Genomic DNA, 15,264 nt, shown 5'->3' on the forward strand with positions numbered 1-15,264 from the left:
GAAGCCCGCATACCTACAGCCCGTGCTCCGCAACAAGAGAAGCCACCGCAATGAGAAGCCCGCGCACCACAACGAAGAGTAGCCCCCGCTTGCCAACTAGAGAAAGCCCACGTGCAGCAATGAAGACCCAACGCAGCCAAAAATAAATAAATAAATTTATTTTAAAAAGAGAAAGAATAGAGTCCAGAATCTTTCTCAGGGCCTCCTGTGAGCCTCATCTCAGCTTCATCTCCCAACACCAGTGCTGACACAGGCCGAGCCCCACCCCCATGGAGCGCCCTGTAGGTCCTGATCTACGTTGCCGTCCAGGCCTCAGGGCCTTTGCACATGCTGTTCCCTCCAGCTGCAGAGCCCTTCCCACCTCATCCCCCGACAAATCCCACTTGCCCTTTACAGCTAAACACAAGGGTCACGTCTTCCATGAAGCCTACCCTGGTAGTCCATGGGCAGAATCAGCCCTCTTGCCCCCCACCATATTATTCCTGCACCTTGTGTGGACTCTTCCAGAAGGTAAGAGAGTGGGGTGACCATGAGCACTGGACTTGGAGCTGGGGAGACCTCGTGTCCAGCCCTGAATGTCACTTCCTAATTTTGTCACCTTGGGCACCTTTCTTTTTTTTTTTTTTTTGCGGTACACGGGTCTCTCACTGTTTTGGCCTCTCCCGCTGCAGAGCACAGGCTCTGGACGTGCAGGCTCAGGGGCCATGGCTCACGGGCCCAGCCGTTCCGCAGCATGTGGGATCTTCCCGGACTGGGACACGAACCCGTGTCCCCTGCATCGGCAGGCAGACTCTCAACCACTGTGTCACCAGGGAAGCCCCTGGGCACCTTTCTTAGCCTCAGTTTCCTTGCCAGTGAAAAGTGGGACTTTTAATAGCACCCATCTCCTAGTTATGAACATTTAACGCTTTAATGTCAGTGAAGTGCTCAGCACGTCTCCTGGCACCCAGAAAACACATTAGGTAAATGTTAGCTGCAGCTGGTATTGGTCTTGCTATTGGTATTGGTATTGGTATTGATATTGTAATTATATCCTGAGGCCAGACAAGCAGCTGTTTGTTGTCTGGCTTCCCAGAGAGACTCTGAGAGTCTTATCCTCTTGTGTTTTGTCTCATGGAGGGGGCTTTTCCTGTTGCCTCTGAATTGTGGTCTGGGACTCCAAGCTGGCGGCAGAGGGATATCAGGTAACCCCAGCCAGCAGCAAAGGGGGTAAGAAGGCTTCTCAGGGCTGAAGAGGTGGCCAAAATGCTGCCCTGCCCTCCCCCCACCCCCACCCCCGAATCCTTCCACCCCCAGGCACATAAGCAGGAGACTGTGGAAGAGGCAGAGAGACCTTCAGGAGTCCTAGGCCAGGGCCACGGGGCGGGGGGGGGGGAGTTGGGGGGGAGGGCTGGGGAGCGAGTTAAGCAAGAGACTTGGGTTTTTCCCTCCCCCAACACCCACGGCCCAGCAGAGAGGGAGGAAGAGGAAGGAAAGCAGGCGGTTGCCTCTCTCCCTCCTGGAGAGCAGGGCACGGCCTGGCTGCTCTGCGGGAGGGGACAGGATGAGGGTGAACTTGGATTTGAGAAGGAAGTTTTAGATTCAACCAAACCGGCGATTTTATTTCTCAGAATTCCCCGGGAAAGGACGGAGTCCGCCCGAGCCCCAGCGAAGGGACGGGAAGCAGAGACTGGAGAGAACGAATCGCCAGTGGGGAAAAAATCAAGTGATTCCCTTTGCCTTTGTCCCGACAGGCGAACCGCTCAGCGTGTCTCCCAGCGCCTGGAGCAAGCTGGTGGCCGACCCAGCCTCACTGGAGGACGGGTCACTCCCTCCACCAGGGAGTTCCATGCCCCAGACGTGCTCCCATGAGGGTCTTGGCCCTGGACGCCCCCTGCCCCCCAGAGCCCATGCTCTCAGCAGACTCAGAGCCCGTGCACAGAAATGCCCTGCTTGGTTTGATGCTCTGCTGTCCCCGTCTTGAAACTCTTAAGACCTTTGTGAACAAGGGACCCCACATTTTCCTTTTGCACTGGACCCTGAAAATTATTCAGTTGGTCCTGGGATGGCTACTTTCTTCCCAAGGTCACAGCCAGTGAATGGAACCCACTCCTAGGTCCCAGGGCTCCTGTGAAAACTGCTCCCCATGGCACCTTCTGGGGGTCTCTGAGCCCAAGCAGGCTCCCTACCTTCCTCCTTCCCCAGAAGGAAAGCTCTGAGACCACCACCCACTTTGCCTCTCTTCTCTGAGAGCCTTGGCCTGCACAGACCACCAGAAGAGGGGCCCCAGCCAGCAGGAGCGGGTCACCATAGGACACAGCTCTTGCCCACTTTGGGGGGGAGGCGTGGGGTGGGCAGCGCTATAGGTCCTCTAGGGCACAGAAACCTACAGGAAGTTACACAGAATTTCCAGAAGCTGCAATGGAATGAGAAGACCAAGGGCAAAAAGGGAGACAGTCCCACAATAGGAATCAAGTAAGTGCAAAGACTTAGTACTTCCCGGGCGCCAGGCTCTGTGCTGAGTTCCCTACATTACTGGGGTCAGTGTGTTAACCCGCTTAATCTTCACAAGCATGCCGGCTTGGCTATTTCATCTCTATTTTACAGAATAGGAAATGAGACACAGAGAGGTAAGTAACTGATCCAAGAGTCACTGTAACTAGTGAGTGGCAGAGCCCCGGTGTCCCCAGGGTATACTTTGTGCCCTGGGTGTTTTCCATTTGTTATCTCTAACCATTGCAATAACTCCACAATGGTGATTAATGCTAACCAAAGATTTCAGATGTCTTCATGGTACATGGTAAGATGGTACTTTCTGGCCCCTTTGTTGGGGTGAACTCAACTAGATCTGCATTAGTTTGGGGGTTCTCCAGAGAAGTAGAACCAGCAGGAGATTATATTCATATGATGTTACATATAATATATATTATATATACAATGATTATGTAATAATTAGACATAATATAGTTATATGTGTCCAAAGATTTATTTTAAGAGGTTGGCTCACACAGTTGTGGAGCTGGCAAGTCCTAGATTTGTAGGGCAGCCCAGCAGGCTGGAAACTCAGGCAGGCGTTGATGCTGAGGGCTTGAGACGGAGCTTCTTCTCCGGGAAACCTCAGTGTTTGCTGGTGAGGCCTTTCAACTGATTGCATGAGGCCCAGCCACAGTATAGAGGGTGATGTCCTTTACTTAAAGTCAACACACCTCCAGAACATTTTCACAGCAGCATCTAGATTAGGGTTTGATTAAATCACCGGGTACGATGGCCCAGCCAAACTGACACATAAAACTAACCATCACCAGTTCTGACCCGTAAGCCCTGTGCAGAACTTGCTTGTCACATGCAGGTGGTGCATTTAATTGTCAGTGCAAAGCCCTCCAAACCTCCTACTTTTGCTCTGCTCAGTGACCAGCAAAGTTCAAGATGGGGGCTGCCAGGTCAGCCTGGGTCCTGGACTGAGGTGACGTGAAAGAGGTTTCCCATACAACCTTGATGTGATTGAAGGGGGAGCCAGAAAAAAAAACAAAAAACTTGGATTTGGGAGAATTTTGTGAAGCTAAACCAGGTCTAAATAAATTGGGTCCCTCTGCTTCACCTTGCATTCGTGCAACCCTCGTGAACTGGCTTGCTGTTTCTTGAGCATCCCCCAGAGGCATCCCCTCATCCTAGCCTGCCCTCATAGGTGGTGTTATGAAAGGCTCCACAGTTGCTACCGAGGATGAAATAACACACACCAACCTGTGATGTTTGAACCTTGGTCAGCGCCAAACTGGAAAGTCACCCAGCTGTCTAGCCTGCTGACCTGCTTCCTAAAATTGCTGACTGTTTGTTCCCATAAATGTTCTCCTTCTGGGGTTTGGAGGACAAAGAAGTAGGTCCTAGGTTCAAACAGGGAAGTGCCTCAGCACCTGAGACCTGGGTCCCACAACTAACTCTTCCTTTAAAACATGTTGACTTTGGCTGAGATAATCATCCAGCAAGACAACTAATTCTCTCTTCCAAACCATGGCTGGCAGCACCCTGGAGAATCCCCTTGTCCACTTCCAAGAGAAGTGACGGGGCCTATCCTAAAGAGTGGGCCCTCTGTGATGCTCTCAAGACCCTTGAAGACTATGCCTGCCTGCCACCCATCCATCTACTCATCCATCTGTCCACTTGTCTATCCATCTATCTACTCATCCCTCCTTCCATCCATCCATCCAACCATCCACTCATCCAACCATCCAACCAGCCATCAACTCACCCATCCATCTATCCTCCCATCTTTCCTTCCTCCCTTCCTTCTTTCCTTCCTTCCACTCATCTACCCAACAAACAGTGATTTGAGTTTCTACTATGTGCAAGTGCAGGGCCTCCAGCTCTACACTGAGAGACACAGACCCTGCCTCATGGACGTAGTTGCGGAGACAGACATTCAACATGTAATCGCAGAAATAATTTTAAATGTGATAAATGCTAGGAAATGAAAAGTATGGGACACTAGGAGGAAACATAATGGGAACTGGGCCTGGTTGGGTGGGTGTGGTGGGGAAATCTCAGGTCAGAAAAGGCCTCCTGAGAAAGTACTGTGTGAGCTCAGCTCTAAAGGAGGAAAGTCTGGGAGAGAACTGAGGGTGGGAAAGAAATACCAGGAGCGAAGGCCCTGAGGCAAGAGCAGTCTTTCCCAGAATGTGAGCCAGGGCTCCCAGACTCTTCAGAGCGGATGGGCCTGTGGGGAGGCAGGAGGAGGAAGCAGTAGAGACCCTCTTCTTAGTCACGTGGCGGGGCTGTGCCTGGGGAGAACCGTGATGCCGTAAAGGGAGCATATGGGGCTCCAGGTGAGGCCAGGAGACTGGCATTCAAATGCTGGTTTTGCCACTTCCTCAGTACATGATTTGGGGCAAGAGACTTTACATTGCTCAGTGTCCGTTTTATTGTATATGATATGGAGATAGTAACAATGATTAACATTTAGTGAGATCTTACTTGGTGCCAGTCATTCTTAGGACTTTACACATGTTATTCAATCAACAATGACTTCAACCTTGCACTCTTGTAGTACCATTATTATTCCCACTTGACAGATAAGGAAAAGTGATGCACAGTGAGACTGAGAAATCTTCTCAAGGTCACACAACTAGTAGAGCATGGAGATTCGAATGCGGGCCCATGGGCCCTGCTGTCCATGCTCTTAACTATTAGACTACATTGCCACGTGCAAGTTGTATCAGTAAGGATGTGTTAGGTTATGAGGCAGTAACAAACAGCCCCAGAAACTTTTTTTACTGTGATGCAGTAACCAACAAATTGAACACACTGGGCCAAGTTCATTTAGAAGGTATATTCCATTTCTATAACTTTGGAGTTTTTAGAAGATGTATTTATGTTAGTGATATCAAATTTCATTGCACTATGATCAGAGCATATATGACACCAAGCTTTTAAAATGTGCTGAAACTTGTTTTATGGCCAATTATGCACTCAATTTTTGAAAATTTTCCTTGTATTTGAGTATAACATTCTCTACTTACTGGGCGGATGGATAGATAGATAGATAGATAAAGAGACCTATCGAGAGCTATATGTATATATACTTTTTTTTAGGTCAAACTTGTTAATTGTTGCTTCAGTGATCTAATGGTACATAGCAAGCCACTCCACAACTTAGAGGATTAACCCATTTTCTTTGATTGTGATTCTGCAAACTGGGCAGGGCTCAGATGGGCAGTTCTACTTGTCCTTCCAGTGGCCGTATTCAGTTGCAGATCAGCTGAGGGCTTGGCTCAGCTGGGACACTGGGGTGGCAGAGGGTCTTTCCAAGTAGTCTCATGGCCTTTACCTTTTCCCGTGGTCTCTCCAGCAGAGTAGCTGGACTTCTTAAATGGCAGCTCAGGACTCCAAAAGTGCAAAAACAGAAGCCATCAGGCTTTCTTAAGGCTTAAGCCTGGAACTGGTGGAATGTCACCTCTGCCACATTCTACTGATATTTGTCAAAATGAGCCCCAGGTCTGATCCAGATTCAAGTGGAAGAAGAACCAGGAGAAGTGGTTCATTTAGGTTTAGTGGTTTAGTGGTTCATAACACAATAGACTACTACAATTGTATTTTTCAACTACTTCAACTATTAATTACTAAAAGAGGCATATTTAACCCACACCCACATCCCAGCAATGATGGTGGATTCCTCAGTTTCTCCTTGACTTTTGGTCAATTTTTTCCCTTATATATTGGAGGCTATGTTATTAAGGGCATACAAGTTTAGAATTGTTAGCAATACATCTTACCAGTGAATTAAACCTTTTATTGTACAAAGTGACTCTTTATCACTAGTAATGCTTTTGGACTTAAAATCTATTTTGTTTCCTATGTATGTAAATATGTCAGACTTCTTTTTGTTGGTATTTGCCTGGTAAATCTCTCCATTCTTTTACTTTGCTCTTTTCTGGGTTGTTAGGTATGTCATTTACAAGCACATAGCTGGACCTTGTTTTTATTTTATCCAGTCTGACAATATTGTCTTTTAACTATTTTAGTCTATGTACGTTTATTCTGATGAGTCATATATTTGGATTTATTTCCACTTTCTTATTTTTCCCTATTTGTCCTGTGTTTATTCTTATGTTACTTTTTTCTTCATTTTTCACATTCTTTTGTATTGATTGATTTTTGTTTTCCCATTCCATTTTTCCCCTCCACTAGTGTGGAATTTATACACTCTATTTCTCTACTTGTTGTGTTTACCCTAAAAATTTTAACATGGATATTTAACTTGACAATGTTTACATTAATCAAAATATTTATTCTCCTCTCAAACAGTTCAAAGACCTTAGAACACTTTAATTATGACTGTCCCCTCCCTACATATACACCTTTAGTGTCCAGTACTTTAGTTCTATTTTTTTCTTCACTCTGCAAGTTAGAATTATTATTGTTGTTTAATACATTCTCTAATGAGGATTACCTATATGTTCGCAAAACAGCCAGCATTCCCTTTTGTGTGGCACACCTTCCTTTGGCGATTATTTTTCCTTCTTCCTGAAGCACATTGCATTAGATCACCAGGGCTGCCATAATAAAGTACCACAGACTAGGGGGCTTAACAACAGAAATTTATTTGCTCAAAATTCTGGAGGCTAGAAGTCTGAAATCAAGGTGTTGGCAGGGTTGGTTTCTTCTGAGGCCATTCTCCTTGGCTTGTAAATGGCCATCTTCTCCCTGTGTCTTCACATGGTCCGCCTCTGTAAAGCACATCTGCCGTATTGGGTCAAGGCCCACCCAGTGACCTCACTGTAACTTAATCACTCTTTAAGATGCTATCTCCAAATACAGCCACTTGCTGGGGTACTGGGGATTAGGACTTCAACATATGTATTTTGGGAAGGAGACACAATTCAGCCCATAACATACATTATTAGTATTAAATAATCTTCTATTTTTATTTGTTTGAAATGCTCTCATTGTCTCCACTTTCTTGAAAGATATTTTACTGGGTTTATAATTCTAGGTTAATGGTTATTTTTTTCTCAATTTTTTTTTTCTTTTTTTTTTTGTCTGTGCCGCAAGGCATGAGAGATCTTACTTCCCCGACCAGGGATTGAACCCACGCCCCCTGCAGTGGAAGCATGGTGTCTTAACTACTGGACCAACAGGGAAGCCTCACAATGTTTTTAAGATATTATTTGTCATCTGGCTTCTACTTTTGTCGATGAGGTATCAACTCTCCGTTTATGCTGTTCCGTTGAAGATTACATGAGTCAGTACCTGCAAAGTGCTTAGAATGGTGTCTGGCGCCTAGTAACTATTATATAAATAGTAGCCATTGGGGATTCCCTGTATTCCCTGGTGGTCCAGCGACTCAGCGCTTTCACTGCTAAGGGCCCAGTTTCAATCCCTGGTCGGGGAACTAAGATCCTGCAAAGCAAAGCAGAGCAGACAGAAAAACCACACAAATAGCTGTTATTATTTTCTCTCTGGATGCTTTTAAGATCTTCTCTTTGTCTTTGATGTCCTTGAATTTCATGATGGTATATCTTGGCCTGGATTTTTTTTTATCAAGCTAAGCATTTCATGCCATTTGTCAATTTAAAACTCTCAGACATTATCACTTCAAATATTTCCTCTTCCTCCTTCTCTCTGTCCCCTTCTGGGACTCTGGTTAGATACATGTTCAATATTTTTCCTCTGTCTTTCCTGTTTCTTTCTTATCCTCCATATCTTTATCTGTGTTGGATTCAAGGTTATTTTTTCAGATCTATAATCCAGTTTATTCTCTTCATCTGTGTCTTAATCTGCAACTTACCTACTAAGTACCTATTACAGTTATTATATTTTTTATTTTTAGATGTATTATTTGGTTCTTTTTCACATCTGCCCAGACATTTTTAATATTCTCTTATACTTTCAATACCCTCTTTTTCTTCTTTAGAAATATTAAATATATTTATTCTATGACCTGTGTTTGATAGTTCCAGCATCTCAAACCCTTGTGGGTGCAATTCTGCTGAATGTAGTTTGGGCGGACTTTTACTCATGATGCATTATTTTCTTGTGTGTTTAGTGATTTATTTTTATTTTTTAAATATTTATTTATTTTTATTTATTTGGTTGCGCTGGGTCTTAGTTGCAGCATATGGGCTCCTTAGTTGCAGCTCACAGGCTCCCCAGTTGTGGCATGCGATATCCTAGTTGTGGCATGCTTGTGGGATCCAACTCCCTGAGCAGGGAACGAACCCAGGAGCCTGCATTGAGAGCTCAGAGTTCCATCCACTGTGCCACCGGGGAAGTCCCAGTGATTTTGTTTTTAAATGTAAACTTACTCTCCTTGCCATTCAGTCTCTTGATAAGTGATTGATATCCATACAGCTGATTTTACTAGTTTACCCTTTCACTGAATGTATAGTCCTTTGTGGTCCTGGGTTTAGGCAGTCATCTCCTATCAGACTCACTACCTTCAATGATCTCTAGGTTTTATCTCCTGTCCCTCACCTGCGGCCAGGAAAATAGAAGGTCAGGTTTACAAGGGTTCAGCAGATGTCCTCAGGGCAGCTGGAGACCACCACTAACCAGTTTAACTCTGAATTTCTGCTTCTACTTTGATTTTGCCCTCTGAGACTTCCTTACTCAGCTTGGTGACTCTTTTAAAAAGTTGTAATAGTTTATACAGCATTTTTCATTGTTGCTGGAGGAGGGTTGTGGTGTTTTGGTCTACCACACTGCCAGAAAAGGAAGTCTATTTATTATTTCTCTCCTCCTTCTCTTCCCCCGCTGCTGGAACTCTCACAATTCACATGTAAGTCTCTGATCCTTCCTCTCAAGATTTCCATCTCTTTATACTTTTCCTCTGCGTTTTGAGATATTTCCTTCACTTTATCTTCCAGTTCTCTCATTTTGTTCTCAACCCTTCTCAATGCTTACCATTCTATCTTCTATGGGGAAAAAAATCGTTTGTTGTTGTTGTATAATGTCTTTTTATGCCATGAACAATTCTCCTAAGGTGGGGTGATGATGGTGACAGTGATAGTGATGACAGTGGTAATGATGATGATGGTGACGACAATGGAGATGGTGACGGTGATGATGACGGTGATGATGACGGTGATGATGACGGTGATGGTGATGGGGATGTACATTTTCATTTATTTACCACAAGTTGAGATGTTCTGTTTTGTCTTCTTCTCTCTGGCACCTGGGTCCCCTTAGGCCTATTTAAATTTTCTTTTTCTTGCTCAGAGCTCTTTGGCCTTCAGCGAAAGCTTTTAGGGTCTCTTTTGCAGTGATGAAAGCCGAGGTAACAAGCCAGCTGTTGCTACCCTGACGAGCACTGAGAGGAAGCTCCCAGTTGTCAGTAGCTGCAGTGTGTTGACAAGCTCCCAGGCCCCTCGCCCATGCGGCTCTCCCACATCCTCCCCAGGCCAGAGTAGCCCTATAAGCTCGCAGGAGACTACAATGGGGCCCAAGGGGACCCTTTTCCTTTTAGGAACCCCAGAATCTTGGGCCTTATCCTAGGCTTCTGAGTTCTGATCCCCTCACTCCCACCTAGCTGGAGGGTGAGAGAGTTGGTGGCTGTTCCCTTTTCTAGAGATTCTGGAAGAGCTCTCTGTTCCACATATATGCTCCAGGCCCTGCCATCGGACACTCCCTTCTGGCTGCCCCTTAGCTCAGGAGGTGGAGTTGAATACAAGCTGGCAGGAACTTTCAGGCCACCCTTCCCACCCCCTCTGCCAATTTTTAAACACACAGTGGCCATCTGTTTACAAATTTTGGTCTTGCTTATTCTTTTTAGGAACCATATGTTATTGCATTTATATGGCTGTACGTTAATTTATTTAACCTGAGCTTTTCCCAGATTTTGATTTTTAATATCATACAGTGTACAGTCCTTATGAATCTTCATCATCACGCCATTATTATGATTCTGAATTTGCAGTTCCTGATTCCCAAAGCTCCATGATGATGATAATAAAAATGTTAGAAATTACTGAATGCCCATGATGTGCTAGGCCATTACATGTGTTAACTTATTTAACACTTATTTCACAGCCCTATTTTTATCCTGATTTTACAGATAAGGAAATTAAGTCTCAGAGAGGTTAAGTGACTTATTCAAGGTCACACAGCTAATAGGGGATGGAGGCAAGCTTCAAAGTTCTCATGCCTTCACTATTTCCATACCCTGCATGGAGAATACACTGGGTCAGATTTCTAGTCCAGCTTCTGCAATTTAATAACCATACTTCCCCTGACAAGTGACATTAGCTTCTTGGGACCTAGATTCTTCTATTACAATAATCTCTGCCTTGCCTCCCTCCCAGCAGTGTGGAAGAGGTCAAAGAGATCGTGTACGTGGAAGCAGCTTAAAAACTATAACGTGCCATACAAATAATTGAGATTATTTCTGAGTACACATTTAAGCTTCTTGATTTCAAGCACTGTAGCCCTTTGACAAATGTGAAAGAGATGTCCAGAGATCTAGTCAAATCTCCAAACTGGATACTATATAATGATTGCAGAAACAAGGCATAGCTGTTTTTAAAGATACAAAGTTACTTGTAAATGTCTGGAGCAGTTGCTCCAAGTGTTTTCTGAATCACCTTTTCTTAATTTCTTTTAACTGAATGACAGACTAACTCTAGTCTACTGCTGAATTCCACATTCCTCTCTTTATTTGTTCAAAATTCCTTTTTGTGTGTGTGTAAGAAACATTGCTTTCTTAGGCCTCTCCACTTCCTCTGCACTTCTGTCATACACTAGTGTTTGGCTTTCTGCGGAAGGCCATTTTCACAAAGAAACAAGACTTTATTTTTCATCATTTTGAAAGATGAGAAAGTACTAGATAATGTGTTGATTCATAAGTGGTACAAATTCACACCTCAGTAATTGACAAATGCCACACACCATGGGCATTCAAGGTCCTGAGAGAGTTTATATTTCTGAGTCAAATCCTTGAATACCGCGGTTCTATGGCAGAAACTAGGTACTCCTTTAGTCTGTGCTTTGCCTGGTAACTAGAGCAGCCTGGCTCCCTTACCAAAATCTGAACATTTCTTGATGCAAAGGCTGCATCTTCTTCATCTTCAGATTCTTCTCCAGAAGTCCCCAGTGCCTGGTGTTTTCACGATTATGCAACACTTATTTGTAGAACTGAATGGCATCACCTCCGTGAATTCTTTTTTCCACTGTGCATACCGTCTCTAGTTAGAGGCAGAGGGGGTTCTTGTCCGCCTTTGTGTGGGACGGCATGTTAGTCATTTGTAGACTAGTCTTTATTTTATCCACCTGGTGAGAGGGAGGGTTTGGACAGGATGATCTTTAGGACCTACTTAATTAAACAAGGAGGTGTCCCTAATGCCCTGGCAGCCTACAGGAGCAGACCAAAATTTAAGCCTGTGAATGCTTCAAGGTTACGAAACCAAACCAAAAGACAAACCAAAAGACAATGCAGATAAGCTTGTTGATTTCAAGCACCTCATCCTCTTAACAAATGTGAAAGATGTGTTCAGAGACCTTGTCAAATCCCCAAATTGGATACCATAAGCTAAAGACAACCAATCACAAACAGCTAACTAGCCTTTAAGCTGTAGCCAATCAAATAATTTCCTATCTTTGCTTTGCACTTTCTCTCTCTATCAGTTTCCCCTGGCTCCCTGCTGCAAAGTGCTCCCAACTGCGTTGACACCACCCTATTAGAATTGATTTTTGCTCAAATAAACTCTTAAGCTTTTAAAATATGTCTTAGTTTATCTTTTAACAGACCATGGCTCCCAAAGCCCACCAATCTCCTGGAGATTAAGAGATACCTGAGCTCCTTCCTGGAGGTTCTGACTCCCAGTAGATCTGGGATAGGTAAGAATTAGTAATAAGATCTGCTAACACTTATCAAGAACTTGCTTGGGTCTAGGCATGGTGCTAAGTGTTTTACAAGTTCATGTTCTCAGTTTACATCTTCACAACCATCTGAGGTAGTTGCTATTATGGCCCCTATTTTATAGAGGAAGAAATTTAAGCTAAAAATGGGGGGAGGTGGGGGTAGCTGCCTAGAAGGTTATGTAACTAGTAACGGGTCGACAGGAGACTCCATCTCAGATCCGTGCTACAGGAGCCTTTGGCGGGGTGGGTTTGGGGGTGGGGAGGGGCTCCTGGTGATTTTGATGATCAGCCAGCTGTGAGAAAAGCCGCCCAGAGGCCCACGCCACCCTTAAAGGATGCATCTGTTTGCAATGTTTGGCCCATCCCCCTCCAGTGTTTCTGGAAAGAACAGCTTTCTCTCTAAACCTAAGACGAGCAGCTGGACCTCTTATCGACATTTCCCAGCTTTCGGGCAACGCCGAGTCCACTCCGCGAGCCCCTGGGTCTCACAGGTTACCCCAATCTGGGAACCCAGAGAGACTTTCTGTACACCTGGCACTTCTGGTCCCGCCCCGTTTCTCGACACCCCCAATCCTAAGCCCGTTCTTCGCGATTGACGTGACCCCAGAACAGTTATAATTGGTTATGACGGACTGCCGCTCCGCCTCCTCGAAGACTCCGCCTCCCTTTCATTCTGAAAGAAAGAACCTCGTCCCGGGCGCCCAATGAGAAGCGCCCCCACCCCAAAGGTCCCTCCTCTTTCGGCGCCGACCCCGCCCCCAGGGCCGGAGAGATGCCCGCCTTTCGGCGTAGCATGGCCCAATCGGAGGGCGCGACCGTCCGGACGGACGGCAGCCGGCCCAATCCCCGGGCCTCGGGCTGCGTCGCCCCGCCCCTCCGCCGGGCCGAGCGGCGGGCAAGAGCGGGCCTCGGGGCGGCGGCGGCGGCGGACGCGGCCTGAGGTAGCGGCCGGCTGCCGCCTCGCCCGCCGCGGGGTCCATGGCCTGAGCGGCCATGTCCGGCGTGGTGCGGACCCTCAGCCGCTGCCTGCTGCCGGCCGAGGCCGGCGGGGCCCGCGAGCGCAGAGCGGGCGGCGGCGGGGCCCGCGACGCGGAGCGCGAGGCGCGGCGGCGCAGCCGGGACATCGACGCGGGGCTGGCCCGCGAGCGGCGCGCCGTGCGGCGCCTCGTCAAGATTCTGCTGCTGGGCGCGGGCGAGAGCGGCAAGTCCACCTTCCTCAAGCAGATGCGCATCATCCACGGCCGCGAGTTCGACCAGAAGGCGCTGCTCGAGTTCCGCGACACCATCTTCGACAACATCCTTAAGGTGCGCTCTCCCCGCGTCCCCGCCCGCACACCTGCGCCCAGGTGCGCACAGGTGCGGCCCCGCGGACTCCTGCGCCCGGCCGGCACCGCGGCCCACGCCTTTGTCTGCCCCTGGTCTGGCCGCAGCGGCCCCGTGCCCCCAGCTTTGGGGGAGCCGGCCAAGGATGCGCACCCTGTCTCCCCGTCGGCCTGGTGGCCTTCGCCCCTGCTCTTCTCGGGGATTTGGGGACTGAGGAAGCGGGGAAGCCGGACGCCTTCTGGGGCTTTGGAGGCGCGGGGGTTTTAGCAGTGGGGAGGGCCCCTCCTGGATTCAGGGTGCCGTCCTTGCCCTGCCCTCCCAGTAGGTTCAGAAGAGCGGTGTAGACTGGAGAGGAAACCGGCCGCACGTCTCTCCTTTTAAACTGGTTATTAGGAAAAATTCCAACATATACAGAGTAGAGAAAATAGAAGGAACAGGAAGTACCCAGGCCCCTCTCCACAACTTCAGCAGTGATGGATTCAGCGCCCGTCTTGTTTCACCTGTACCTGTGCCCCTGTGATTTTGAAGCAAACCCCAGACACTGTATAGATTCACTGGAAAGTGTTTGTTTACAGAGCTCACAGATAAGCGTGCGGTGGTTATGTTTTTTTAAATGTTGCCTTATGAACCCTGAAAATTTAATAACTCCTTATCATGGTAAAGTACCCAGCCCGGTTCAGATATCCTCCATTGTCACATAACTGTTTTGTTTGCGTTAGGATATAAATTAAATCTTTGCATTGCAATTTTTAACATCTCTCTCAGGTGGTGTTTAATCCCCAGGTGCTCCTTCTGTTCCTTGCTCCGTTTTTATCATTTGCTACTTGTTTGTAGAAAAAAAAAAAAAGCGTAGAGCTGACCAAGTTTGGTTTCTAGTTTCTGTGTACTGTGTGAACCTGTAGTAGAGGGCCCCAAAGAAAGGAATTCTGGAGCAACCTGATGAGGGGAAAATCGAGCCTCTCCTGTACCTAGAATAGGGTCATTTCCTTTTTTTTTTTTTTTTCTTTCTTTCTTATAGTTTCTTACCTGTACCCTTTCCTTTCCCCTTCACTTGCCCTTTCCATGGCCCATTTTGGGGAAACCAAATTACAGGTATGAGGAAAGTTGTCTCAAAACAGAGGTAGAGGGAAGCTTGTCATACCAGAATCCTCTCTGGAGACGAGATTTTGTGGTGCCTGAGGAACTCTAAATTTAGCAAAGGGCTGTAGAACCAACCCATGGGCACATGTCTTTCACTTCACCCATGAGGAAGCTCTGGGCCTTGGTGATGAAGGGGGCTCCCCGCTGGGACCTGGAACCCCGGGCTCCAGACTTCAGGCCTGCATCAGGAATCTCACACCAGTATTCTCACTTGATGTATTCGTTAGTAAAACATTTCGTTTTGATAGAAATAGCTCTTTTAGGATCCTGCCGGGAAGAGAATAATTTGAATGATAAAACACCCGTTTCCTTTTCACCTCTTTCAAAAGCCTCTCTGTGAGTCAGAGCTCTGGCCCAATACTTCATAAACTTTAAAGGCTAGGTGCCCAGTATGATCCAAGGGATTAACTGTGTGTTTAAAATTCCCCTCATCTTCTGGGGTAAAGTTCGTTTGATTGTCTTTCTCTGTCACAG

At 46.7% G+C, this 15,264-nt stretch overlaps 1 protein-coding gene across 1 annotated transcript in view; it reads left to right on the forward strand.

Moving 5' to 3' along the window:
- The first annotated feature begins 13,242 nt into the window (after positions 1–13,242).
- Positions 13,243–15,264, forward strand: part of GNA12 (G protein subunit alpha 12) — a 107,661-nt gene continuing 105,639 nt past the window's right edge. Inside the window, exon 1 of the mRNA XM_060119869.1 lies at positions 13,243–13,632. Coding sequence (XP_059975852.1) covers positions 13,321–13,632 — 312 coding nt within the window. The 5' untranslated portion in view covers positions 13,243–13,320. The remainder of the gene's footprint in view (positions 13,633–15,264) is intronic.

This window comes from Mesoplodon densirostris, chromosome 16 (assembly GCF_025265405.1).
Source record: "Mesoplodon densirostris isolate mMesDen1 chromosome 16, mMesDen1 primary haplotype, whole genome shotgun sequence".
Classification (NCBI taxonomy): Eukaryota; Metazoa; Chordata; class Mammalia; order Artiodactyla; family Ziphiidae; genus Mesoplodon; species Mesoplodon densirostris.